General features: G+C 33.0%; 1 protein-coding gene across 5 annotated transcripts in view; it reads right to left on the bottom strand.

Moving 5' to 3' along the window:
* BDP1 (B double prime 1, subunit of RNA polymerase III transcription initiation factor IIIB) overlaps positions 1–13760 on the bottom strand; it is a 75650-nt gene that overhangs the window by 14000 nt on the left and 47890 nt on the right. For 4 of the 5 annotated variants that reach the window (XM_025047686.1, XM_025047688.1, XM_025047685.1 and 1 more), the window contains exons 27-33: positions 6838–6874; positions 6027–6119; positions 4777–5002; positions 4144–4295; positions 2604–2754; positions 2183–2363; positions 48–111 (exon numbers count right to left, since the gene is read on the bottom strand). In XM_025047686.1, coding sequence (XP_024903454.1) covers positions 48–111; positions 2183–2363; positions 2604–2754; positions 4144–4295; positions 4777–5002; positions 6027–6119; positions 6838–6874 — 904 coding nt within the window. The remainder of the gene's footprint in view (positions 1–47; positions 112–2182; positions 2364–2603; positions 2755–4143; positions 4296–4776; positions 5003–6026; positions 6120–6837; positions 6875–13760) is intronic. The other variant, XM_025047687.1, reaches the window with a different exon arrangement.

Raw genomic sequence — 13760 nt, 5'->3', positions numbered from 1 at the left:
CCATACTATTAGGTTCTATGATATTTTATTGAGGCAGATTATCATACCTGTTAAATCTTGAGGATTGATTACATTCTCTTGTTGGACTTCTGGAATACTAGCTGATGTACACTGCCATAAAAAATTAAAATGAAAGAGTGAGATTGACCAAATCTCAGTTGTAAAAAGGTTTCCTGATAAATTGATAAAGTGTTTCAAAACTCAACTCATGTAACCGCATGCAATTTTTCAAGTGTTCTGAAACTTCTGATGGTATCACAAAATTTTTTATTAAATAAACACACAATAGGAATTCGAACTAACTTCTTCAATAGGTGCAGTCTATGAAATGATTTTTGATGTAATGAAAAAGAGAGATCCAAACCCCTCAACCTTCTCTCTATCCTCATCATAGCAGCCATCGTACTATTAGTGGTGACGTCTGAATGGAGGCAAACCGGTCTCCTTGCCTCCAGCATGGCTCCTTTCAATCTGTTTTCCACAAAACTGTAAACAGTGTTTTCTCTAAAATATAATTCTGATTATAATTCTCTACTGTTTGTGATCTTAAAACTTTTCATTTTGCAATCAACAATGATTTACTCAGGCAAAAATATCATCAATGCATACTAAAACTACCAGGTACAAGGCTGCTAGGTCACATTTGACGAAGTTACCAAGTGGAAAAGATGCTGTTATAATGGAGAAATCTAGCAGGCATCATCCTAGCCAAGTGATCAGTCAGGATCATCAAGAATGGGACAATTTGCTATTATGTGTTTCCTGATGTAACATGTGATGAATAAACAACACCACCTATATAGTAATCTTGCCAAAAAATGCTTAACCTGAATCTAATATTGAGGAAACATTTAAAAATGTTTGACTAGCCTGGACTCTTAAAATGTCAAGTTTACAAAAGAGGAAAAAGAGCAAGAGTACTACTCTAGATTTAAAAAGAGTAAGAAGAAATGGCAACTAAATGCAACAGAAGTGTTGACTGAAACTATTATTACATAATATTAAGTCAATGTTAGTATGGTAACATTGAGTGTGACAACAGTATTGTCATTTCTCTGTATGAGAACATCCTTGTTTTTATCAGATATAAACGAGTATTTGTGGGTGAAAGCTCACATCTGTAACTTGACTTTCAAGTGGTTTAGTTTTTAAAAAGTATCTAACTATAGAGATGGAGAGCAAGAGAGACAGAGACCAGGAGTGGAGAATATAAGCAAATGAGGCAAAATCCATGTAAAAGGTATATCAGAGTTCTATGTAAGATTCTTGCAACTTTTCCTCAAGTTTGAAATTATTTCAAAATAAAAAGCAAAAATAAAAAAAAGGTTAGGGGTGGGGGGAAATGCCATAACTTTGGATATAGTCCAAACACTTCAGTGAGTCATAAAAATTCCTTTTATGATCTGTCTCCAGGCTACCTATTTATATTTAACCAATTTCTTCATTTATATTCCACTCATACCTACTTGTAGTCCCTGAACATGTCATGTTGTTTCATATTTGTTCTTAATACATGTTCCTCTCTCTTTTAAAAAAAGTTATTAATGCCTGGGTCCTAGTCCCTTCAGAGACTGATTTCACTGAATTAATTGCATTAAGCACCACTCCTAGAGTCCTGTGAAACTTTTTTTAAATTAATTAATTTATTTTAATTAGTTTCAAGTATGTGAAACCCTCTTTTATAGCACCTATCAGACTGAGTTTAACCATTCATGCATTCATCTGTTTCTCACAACTTTGTATTCCATATCTCACAGTGTTGAACATGTAGTAATAACATCTCAACAAACACTTGCTGTGTACAAAACACTTCCTTTTTCAAAGCTTTTACAACAAAGCCAGGTATTGGCTAGTTTATTTCTATGCTCCAGAAACTAAAAACAAACTCAATAGAAATTCTATCACAGTACATTCTCACAAAGGCAAAACTATAGGAATGAAAAACAGATCCATGGTTGCCAGGGGTTGGGGGTGGGGAGAGGGGTGACTTAAAAGGGGCCCTGAAGAATTTTGGAGGTGATAGAACTGTTCATGTATTAGTTACATAACAGTATATGTTTGTCAAAACTTACAGAATGGTATACTAAGGAGGGCGAAGTTTACTCTTTATGTTATACCTTAATTTTTAAAAAATAAGGAACAAACCCCTAGTCACCACTTGTTATATTTGACATTCTTTTACCTCTGGCACATAAAGGGTAAGCACATTGTCTCCATTAGAGTCCTTTCTCAGGGGCTCTCCAATAGAACTCTCACCAAGACCCGTACCCAAACCAAGAGTGTGAGGCCTTGTCTCGGAGGAAACTGTTGGAGCCACTGACAATATCTGAACCTCTTGAGATCCTCTTTCTTGATCTTTCTTTCTGAAAAAGAAATTAGTATGTATTAGTTTTAGCCTGTATTTGAAATCAAGCGGACAACCACAGAATCAATGTTTAGAGCTAGGTACATCAAAGTTCATCTAAAGTTCAACTAGTTTAATTTTTTTTTAAGTTTTATGTTATATTTAATGCAACAGAACCCGTTTTTCTATCAAGTTCTTATAGCTTATGGTTATAGAAACTAAATAGAAACCAAAACCCAGAATTGCTTTCCTCTTTTACCTTTCAGTTAGGCTTGCTTCCTGCAAAGAAATACAGGTCTCTTCAATACCATGTACATATGCCAATCTGCTCCGCTCCGTATTCTCTGCTGTTGTAACTGATCCAGGGTTTTTATCTTCTAATTCTGTTGTTTCAGAAGCATTTTTTGTTTCTAAAATAAAAAACGCATTTAAAAAACGCATTTAAGATAATAGTACAGCTAAAATCTCCACGTTAGAAACACCTTCTCTCTTCAAAGATCACTATATAGTGCCTCTTCCAAATCTTTCTTAATCCAAAAAGCAAGCCTACTCACAGGGCAGAATGGTGGTCCTGGCCAGTGAGATTTCTGAATAGTAAAACAGATGATTAATGAATCCTGCACTGTACATGTTTCACTCTTGGCTGTCACTTTAAAGTGGTATCTCCACTTTATGGTAAAAGCAACATAATTAGCAACCCACATATAAAAAAAGTTTTAGAGGTGGGTACACATGAAGTCTGGCTAGTTCCACCTTGGGAAAAGTGTCAGGGAGGAGCTGGTCTACAAAGAATAATGTCAGGGGAAGAAAATGACTTCTATTTGGAAAAAGTAACTTGAGCCTAAATAATGAGAGAGCTTCTGGAGTACTGCTCAAACCAAAGTAGGTAACGAATTAACTAACTGAACCAAAGGCATTGCTGGTTGAAAGAAATCCCAGAAAACAAGAATCCCCAAACAGAGAAAAGAAGATGCTAACTATCCAGATCTTCTACACAGAGGGTTTAATACAATCTTGGTGAACACACTAAACATCAGTGAATTGTACACTTTAAAATGGGTGAATTGTCTTTGGGTGGTAAACACACAATAGAATGTTAAATTATAATGTACACTTGAAAATTATATAATTGTATTAACCAATGTTACCCCAATAAACAATTAAAATAAATAAATAATGAAATAAAATGGGTGAATTGTATGGTATGTGAATTATCTCAATAAAACTTATTTTTAAAAGTGCTGAACTGTTTACAGTATGCATATATTGTTTCTTTCTGAAAGGAATATACATGCATGTATATATATAAATATATAGATACACACACACAAATACCCTTAATTAGATGCTTATATGTATAATACATTTCTAGACGTCTACAACAAAAACTGTTAACAGCAGTTTATCACTAGAGGTAGGATTAGAGGGCTGAGAGGGAAGAAGTGACTTTTTAAAATTTCATGCCTTTTGGGTACTGTCTTATTTTTTGCCACATGCATGTATGCCTTTCTAAGAGATGTGTGCTTGAGTAATCATGTTTATCCACAGATACACAGAGAAAATTATCTATGAAAAGAAAGTCTGATCAAGTAAATATAGCAAAATGGTAGTAATCACTGAAACTAATTGGTAAATTTTTATAGGTATTTATTTTATAGCGCATTCTACTTTTCATATGTTTGAATTTTTTTAATAGTAAGTTAAAATAAGTTTAGCAACTGAATATTCCATTTGAAGTGCTAATGTACTTTCTTGTGTCAAAATAATTTTGTAACTTGCAAGGGAATAATAAAATTTACCTCTTTGAATTTCTACTTCTTCTTTAGTTACAAACAAACTGGGAACTTCCTGATGAGCATCAAAGCTGTTGGTCTCTAAAATCTTCCTAAGATTTGGCTTAGGCTTGGCAAATCTATTTCCCAAATTATTAGTCACTTCACAAGTTGTATTCCTGAAAATAGAGAGAATGAAAAAAGAGAAATTTGTCAACCTATAAGAATCCTTTCTCTCACACTGATTCATTCTGTCTAGCACTGACAAGAGTTATGTGTCACCACAGGTGCCATGCTGAGCTCATTTCTAAATGCTAAAATTACATAGTAGTAACTTTACTAAGTCTTGAGAAAGGAAGAGAATCTGGACCATGTTTGTAAAACAAAGACTACATTTACATAAAACTATTTCAATAAAACTTCAAAGACATACATATTGCATAATTTTAATATGCTAACCTTTAACTAAAATCAAAATTAGCCAATCATTACTTTACTTTAAAGGGTGAGAAATTAGCACTGCCTACTTTACATTTACATAAGCATTATTTAAAGCTATCAACTATGTTAATGGTTGGTTTAAATACATTAATTGAATACTGTAATTTATTTTTTTAGTAAAACTCAAAAGAAATAATAGTTTAATAAAGCAAAATAAACCTGGTTGATACAGTGTTTCCCTTTACTTTCTCCATTAAACCAATTTCTTCTTTAGTACTTTGCTCCTCCAATACAATCTTGTTTTCTTCTAATGATGGAGATGTACTACTGTCAAGCGAAGAAAGCTCCTGACCTTCATGAACAATTTTATAATTTACATCATCTGGGCTAAAAGGAATATGGCTTTTATCCTCTGAAGGAACATCAGGAAATACACATACTGCTACTGTAGAAAAAAATGGAAAATTAAAATTGACCAAATACAGATGTCCAAATAAAATAAATCTTTCAACATTCAGCCATTATAAAATTATATATTGTTTTTAAAGTTTGCTCTTTTTGGCTCCAAATTTAATTTTGTGATCTTATATTTCATGCCAACAATTTGACTTTATTCTAAGCTTAATAATTATTACTGATTGAAATTTTTCTGCTATTATAAGTAAAAATAAATCTTTTTGTTATTTTCAGTAACTACATAACCTCAAATGAATTTCAAGATAGGATCGCCTTCATTTACAGTTTTTAAGATCTAGAGGTTTGTGACAGGCTCCAATGCAATACTCTGCCATTGAGGAGGAGCCCCATAGAGAAGATAAATCAGAGTTTCCTAATAAATATATAGTTATAGGCCTGAAACTCTAACAGCTATAATAAATGGCAGGCCAATTCATCACTAGTCAAAATAATTAACAGAAATATACTTAACATAATTAGGCATTTAATAAAGTAGAAGTTACTTAGATAGTACAGACCGTAGTTTCTCTAGAAAATTAAAAATCTGGGTTGACACATCTTTTGGCTCAGTCCATACTAACAGTGCAGTCTAAACCAAATGATCTCAATGACTGCTATTGCCCCTTCAAACTGTATTTGTCATGTAATTGTGAAGACCATCCAAAGAGGCATGCTCCTTTGCTAAAGAGACATGTATAAAGTCATCAGTGATCAATGAGCTTAGTTAACCAATGATGTTTATGACAAAGGTAGAGGAGTCACTAGATTAACTATTCCACAAATACAAATTATTCTTTATAAAACAAGTACACTATCTTGAAATGGTGGCCACTACATCTAAAAGGGCTAAGTTGGATAAATCAACACACACACATTATCTTTTCTGGAAAAACAACAAAGTGATACCATCTTCAAATGTAAAAGGCATGTATTATTACTAAAATGTGGGTATAATTTCTTAAAAGTTAGATTTTAAAAGTTTCTTTTCCTGAGGACTTATCTTGCATTCTTACCATCACTCTGTTCTGAACTGATCTCTGATTGCAACACTAGATCTCCCATTGTAAGTAAAGTTATGGCAGCTTCTGTGCTTCCATCGTTGAGACCTTGTGAGAAAATATATTAACATTAAAACAGTAGAATGAATCTGGAAATTTAAGTTTGTTTACATAGAAAAGTTTTTTAATTCAAGTACTTATCCTTTTGTAACAAGTTTCAATATTCTCTGTACACAAATCCCTTACGAGGGTAATGTTTTGTTCAGCTTACATACTACGAATAAAGAAATAATGAACTCTTGGCTTTTATTCACTGAAAATGCCTCCATCCCATTTAAATAACTATCTTCAGAGAAAAACGCATCTATGTAGATCAGAGAAAAAAATACTTTATATTAAACATTTAATATAAAATACTTTATATTAAACATTTATTTTTAATTTTTGTCTTGATTCACTTTCTAAAGTAACATCCAGGAGGAGGTAGATGGGATAAAAGGGATCAAATATGTGGTGACAGAAAGAAACCTAACTATAGGCAGTGAACAATGCAATATATATATGACTTTCTGTTGAACTGTACACTTAAAATTTATTGGATTTCATTAACCAATGTCACCATAATAAAAATAAATAAAGAAATAATAAAATTGACAAAAAATAAAGTAACATTCCAAGAACCCACATTTCTCCTAGAGATCACATTAACAGCTCAATGTTTTTGTTCAACTCTCCAGCAAAATGACTCATTTACTAACTACCACCACTACTAAAACATCATGCAGTGTTAACCAAGCAGTTTTAACAGTGTCCAATTAACAGTTACCTGTTTCATCATGGGTATGTTCACCTGTGGTCATTTCCTAAAAAGAGTTGAAAAGCAATATATTACATATTTTCCCAAATACATATTCTGTAGCTCAAAAGGCACTGTTTTACAGGTCTTTCTATGCTTTTGATTACAATGAAGTGGAAACTGGTTTTTTCCCCCTTAATTTACAATTATTCATAAAATTTCATAAAGAACACAAATAATTTAAAGCCAAATTATTTTGTCTCTTGGTTCATTTTTTTACCTTTTCCTTATATTATATGCAAATTTTACCTCTGATCATATTGCAATGCATATACCATTGTTACTTTACTTCTGCACTTTCATAATTCAACTTTAGTCATATCTGCCACTAGTTCCAACCCAGTGTAAACCAAAGTCTAAAGACTACCACAAAGTTTTTATACTACTAAGAGGCTTAAAACTTAAATGAATTTTAGTAAATTAAGAAGTTACAGGATCAGTGTCTAGCCTGACAGCATGAGCTGACCCTCTCCCCACTGAAACTGGTAAAATTTATTAAAAAATAACTATTAAAGCTTCTGGAAACAGCCTTAAGAGCAAATGAAGAAGAAACATCTATTAAAAAAAAAACAATGAAAACTCGAGAACAAAGGTGAAAGTCTGTGGTATGTGAACTAACACTTCTCTCTTCCTCTTTCCTTCTAGCTCAGTGAGGCAGAGACTCCACCTCAAACAGCTACAACCAAGAAAACAGGGCCTCTTCTCCCTGTAGGTCCCAGCTGGAAGGCTTTCTTCCTAGGAGGACCAAGACTTCAGCTCCTGACACAAGAACTTGGTATTATATTCATAATAGATAACAGACCAATATCTATTATGAATATGAACACAAAAATCAATAAAATACTATCAAATCAAATCCAGCAACATATAATATCATAAACAAGTAGAATTTATCCCAGGGATCCAATTTTTTGGTTTAACATCCAAAATTTAAGCAATGTAATATATAATATCAATAAAAAAAAACAAAAATCACATGATTATCTCAACAGATACAGAAAAAGCATATGACAAATTCCGATACCCTTTCATGACAAAATAGTCACACAAACTAGAAACAGAATGGAACTTTTTTGATCTGATAAAGGGCATCTATGAAAAAAACCATAGCTAACATCAAACTTACATCAAGCTAATGTCAAGACTGAATGCTTTCCCCTAAGACCAGGAATGAGACAAGAATGTCCACTCTTGTCACTTGTATTAAACACTGTACTGGAAGGTCTAGCCAGGGCAATTAGGTGAGCAAATGAAATAAAGGATATTCAGACTGGAAAGTGTTACAAATGGAATTGTAACCCCTAGAAAGATATGTTGAAGTCTTAACCCCCAATGCCATGGGTCTTTGTCAACGTAATCAAATTAAGATGAAGCCTTATAGGATTAGGGTTGGCCCTAATCCAGTATGACTCATGTCCATATAAGAGGAAAAGAAACTAAGACATACAAACAGAGAGAACACCATGTGGCATTGGAGGCAAAGGTTGGAATTGTGCTGCCAAAAGCCAAGGAATGACAAGGACTGCCAGCAACTGCCCAAAGGTAAGAGAAAGGACTGGGATGGTTTCTTCCTCAAGCCTCCAGGAGGAGCCATCACTGATGGCACCTTGATTTTAGAATTCTGGCCTCCAGAAATGAGAGAATAACTTTCTGTGGTTTTAAGCCACCCAGCTTGTAGTACTTTGGTACAGCAGCCCTAGGAAACTTAACACACAAAAAAAAGCATAAGTATCTCTATTCACATACGCCATGAGCTTGTACGTAGAAAAACCTAAGGAATCCACTAAAAAGCTAATTAGTTCAGTTATCAGAACAAATAATTAAATTCAGCAAAGATGCAGTATATAATACAATTATACAAAATTCAATTATATTTCTATACACTTGTAAAACAATCCAAAAATGAAATTAAGAAAACAGTTCCATTCACAATAGCATCAAAATAACAACGTACTTGGAAATAAATATAATAAAGAAAGTGAAAGCCTTATAGTCTGAAAACTACAAAACATTGTTGGAAGAAATCAAAGATCTAAATAAATGGGAAAATATTCCATGTTCATGGATTGGAAGATTCAACAATAAGATGGCAATAGATACTCCCCCACCACCCCCCAAAAAAAACCTGACCTACAGATTCAGTAAAATACCAAACAGAATCCTAGTTGCCGTCTTTATAGAAATTGACAGATTGATTTCAAAATTCATATGGAATTGCAAGAGACTCACAATAACCAAAACAATTCTGTAAACAAGAATAAAGTAAGATGACTTGCACTTCCCAATTCCAAAACTTACTACAAAGTAACAGTAATCAAAAAAGCATCACCAGCACAAAGATATACACATGAATCAATGGAACAGAACTGAGAATCCAGAAATAAATACATACACCTACGGCCAACTGATTTTCAACAAGAATGCAAGACAATTCAATGGAGAAAGAATAGTCTTTTCAAAGGTGTGACAACTGGATAGTTATATGCAAAAGAATGAAGTAGGACTCTAACCTCAGAACATATATAAAAATTTACTTACAATGAATTGAAGACTTAAATGTAAAACTATCATTAAAACTACAAAACTTTTCTAAGAAAAATAGAAGTAAATTTTTAGGATCTTGACTTTGACAAAGAAGTCTTTGTATCAAGAAAATGGACAACCCACAGGATAGAAAAGTATTTGCAAATCATATATCTGAAAGGGACTTGTATCAGAATACAGTAGTCTCCTCTTAGCCACAATTTAACTTTCCATGGTTTCAGTTTCCTGTGGTCAACAGCAGTCCAAAAATATGAAATGGAATATTCTGGAAATAAACAATTCATAAGTTTTAAATTGCACACCATTCTGTGTTACATGATGAACTCTCAAGCTGTCTTGCGCTGACCTACCTAGCACATAAATCATCCTTTTGTATAGCATATCCACGCTGTACATACAGTACAATAAGCTATTCTGAAAGACACCACAAATAACTTTTATTATAGTATACTGCCATAATTGTCTTACTTTATTATTGTTGCTGTTAATCTCTTATTAGGCCAAATTTATAAATCAAACTTTATCATAGGTATGTACGTAAAGAAGAAAACATGGTATTTATAGGGTTTGGTAGTAATAATGGTTTCAGGCATCAAGTCGGGGAGGGGTTCTTGGAATGCATCCTCTGTGGATAACAGGGAACTACTGTATATAAAAAAAAAATTCATACAACTCAATAATAAAAAGACACACTCCAATAATTTTTTTTTAATTGGCAAAGGCTCTGAATAGAAATTTCTCCTAAGATTTAACCCATTTCCTGTTTGTCCCAAGAATGCTCGCCAGTGGCATTTGTGGCTGCAGCATTTACCCTGAAATAATTCGCGGATTAAAATCCTAATATTACCCCAAAAGTTTACCACAAAACATCTTGCTTTATTATTTTCTCATTGCTCTATTATATCAATAGTCTTTGGAAACAAATAACACTATTCTATTTATAGCATTCTAGTTTTAGTAGTGGTATTTCCATTTACAAAATAGAGTAATCCTCGACTGCTAAAAATGTCAAATCCTGGATGTTCTGCTTTCTGTTGTTCCATGCTGTGAAATTTACCACATAAAGATAAATTATTAAATACAGATCATCATATATATTTGTTACACTAGGATTAGAGACAAGTTCTGTTTAGGAATTACTCCAAAAACAGTTTTTATATTTTATTTTCACACTGAAAACCATAAGATTTGCTTCAGCCTCAAAGAGTGTGTTTATGTAAAATTAACGCTTGCAGCGAGCTGCACTTTTTTAATAAATGGGTTAAAAATGGCCAATAAGTACATGAAAAGATGCTTGACATCATTAATCATTAGGAAATGCAAAGCAAAACCATAATGAGGTACCTTTTCACATCCACTAAGATGGTCAGATCCAAAAAGTCAAAAAACAAATGTTGGCATATGAAGAAACTGGAACCCTCTCATACACTGCTGGTAGGAATGTAAAATGCTGTAGTAGCTTTTGAAAAGTTTACTAGTTTCTCAAATGATTAAACACAGAGTCATCATATGACACAGCAATTGCACTCCTAGGAATGTACCCAAGAGAAATGAAAATATATGTCCGTACAGAAACTTGTATACGAATGTTTATAGTAGCATCAAGTATAATAGCCAAAAGATGGAAACAACCTAAATGCCCGTGAACAGGTGAACAAAATGTGGTCTATCCATATTTACTATTATTTAATCACAAAATAGAATGAAGTACTGATATATGCCACATGTTGAACCTTGAAAACATTATGCTAAAAGAAGGCAGACACAAAAGACCACATCACTTGAGTCCATTTAGATTAAATGTCCAGAATAGACAAATCTATAAAGACAGAAAGTAGACTATTGGTTGGCTAGGCATGGAGAGGGTTAGAAGGGAATTCGGAACAACAGCTGAACTGCTAATGGGCATGTTTCTTTTTGAGGTAATAAAAAGAACTGTGATGATGTTTGCACATATCTGTAAATATACTAAAAAACCATTTCATTGTACACTTTTAATGCATGAATTTTAAGGTGTGTGAATTGTATCTTAATAAAGCTATTCTAAAAATGTAATTCCATGTCATTTGTAAAAATAAATATCAACCAAATTAGAAAGAATGTCAAGTAAAATATAACTAAATATATTCCAAATAATTTATATTAGTTAATGCAACAGAATTTTAACATGTCCCTGAGGATAAAGACACACACACACACACACACACACACACACACACACATACACACACATCAATTCTTTTCAAACCAAATATAAAACCTATGTATTATTCACTAGTTTCTATTATTCACACTTACAGCTTCTGACATGATAGAAATTAGCTGACAACTGCTTGTTAACCTAAAGCTTTCAAATTAAACTTCATCTTTTTAAACTAAGCAAAAAATTAAATCTAGAACATATATACAGGAGGTTATTTCTGGGCTCTCAATTCGGTTCCATTTGTCTGTGTCTGTTTTTCTACCAATACCATGCTATTTTGATAATTATTGCTTTGTAGTATAATTTGAAGTCAGGCAGTGTGATACCTCCAGTCTTGTTCTTTTTTCTCAGGATTGCTTTGGCTATTTAGGGTCTTTTGTGATTCCACACAACTCTGATTTTGTTGTTGTTTTTCTATTTCTTTAAAAAATTCCATTGGGATTTTGATGGAGACTGCATTAAATCCACATATTGCTTCAGGTAATATGGCTATTTTAACTACTATGTTCAGTCTTCCATGAACATAGATATCTTTCCATTTCTTTGTGTGTTTTTCAATTTCTTTTAAGGTTTTCAGTATATAGGTCCTTCACAGGCCTCGTTAAGTTTATTCCTAGGTATTTTATTCTTTTTGTTGCAATTCAAAAATAATTGTTTTCATTTTTCTGGAATTCCATTGTTAGTGTATAGGAATGCTATGGATTTTTGTATGTTGATTTTGTATCCTACAACTTTACTGTATTTATTGTTTCTAATAGTTTTTTGGTGGAGTCTTAGGGTTTTCTATATAGAGAATCATGTCGACTTTTTCATTTCCAATTTGGATACCTTTTATTTATCTTGCCTGATGCTCTAAGCTAGGACTTCTAACATGATATTGAATAAGAGTGGTGAGAGTGGACAACCTTGTCTTGCTCCTGATCTTAGAGGGAAGGTTTCTAGTTTTTCACTATTAAGTACAATATCAGCTGAGGGTTTGTCGTATACAGCCTTTATTATGTTGAGGTACTTTCCTTCTATACACATTAAGTGTTTTAATCATAAATAGAGGCTATATCTTGTCAAATGCTTTTTCTGCATCTATTGATACATGATTTTTACCCTTTATTTTCTGTATTTGGTGTATCACATTAATTGATTTGTGTATGTTGGACCATCCTTGTGCCTCTGGAACAAACTCCACTTGACTGTGATGTATAATCTTTTTAATGTATTGTTGTATTCAATTTACTAGTATTTTGTTTAGGATTTTTGCAACTGTATTCATCAGAGATATTGGTCTATGGTTTTCTTTTTTGTGTGTTATCCTTAGCAGGTTTTGGGTTTAAGGTAATGTTGGCCTCTTAAAATGAGTTAGGAGTATTGTCTCTTTTTCAATTTTTTGGAAGACTTTAAGAACAGGTATTAAATCATCTTTGAATGTTTGGCAGAGTTCACTAGTAAAGCCATCTAGTCCTGTACTTTTACTTTTTGGGAGGTTTTTGATGGCTGTTTCAATTTCCCTACTGTTGATCAGTCTATTTAGACTTTCCAGTTCCTCATGATTCAGTCTAGGAAGGATATATATTTCTAAGAACTTGTCCACTGTAAGAATGGCTATTATCAACAAAACAAGTAATAACAAGTGTTGGAGAGGTTGTGGGCAAAAAGGAACCTTCATCCACTGCTGGTGGGAATGTAAATTGGTACAGTCACTATGGAAAACAGTATGGAGGTTCCTCAAAAAATTACGAATAGAATTACCATATGACCCAGCAATCCCTCTTCCAGATATCCACCTACAAAATTTGAAAACATTTATTTGGAAAGATATATAAACCCTCTTGTGTCCACTGCAGCATTATTCATGGTTGCTAAGACATGGAAACCGAAATGCCCTTCAACAGATGAGTGGATAAAAAAAAGATGTAGTATATCTATACAACAAAATATTACTCAGCCATAAGAAAAGATGAAATACTGCCATTTGCAACAATATGGATGGATCCTGAGATTCTCTTGCTAAGCAAAATAAGTCAGAGAGAAAAAGTTGAGAACAATATGATTTCACTTATATGTAGTATATAAAACTGAAAGCAACAAATTAACAAGACAAACAGAGACTCATGAACACAGATAACAGTTTTAGTGGTTACCAGAGGGAAAG

This window comes from Pteropus alecto, unplaced genomic scaffold, assembly GCF_000325575.1.
Source record: "Pteropus alecto unplaced genomic scaffold, ASM32557v1 scaffold20, whole genome shotgun sequence".
Taxonomy (NCBI): Eukaryota; Metazoa; Chordata; class Mammalia; order Chiroptera; family Pteropodidae; genus Pteropus; species Pteropus alecto.
Note: the sequence above shows the minus strand (reverse complement) of the source record. Positions and strands in the feature narration are given on the sequence as shown.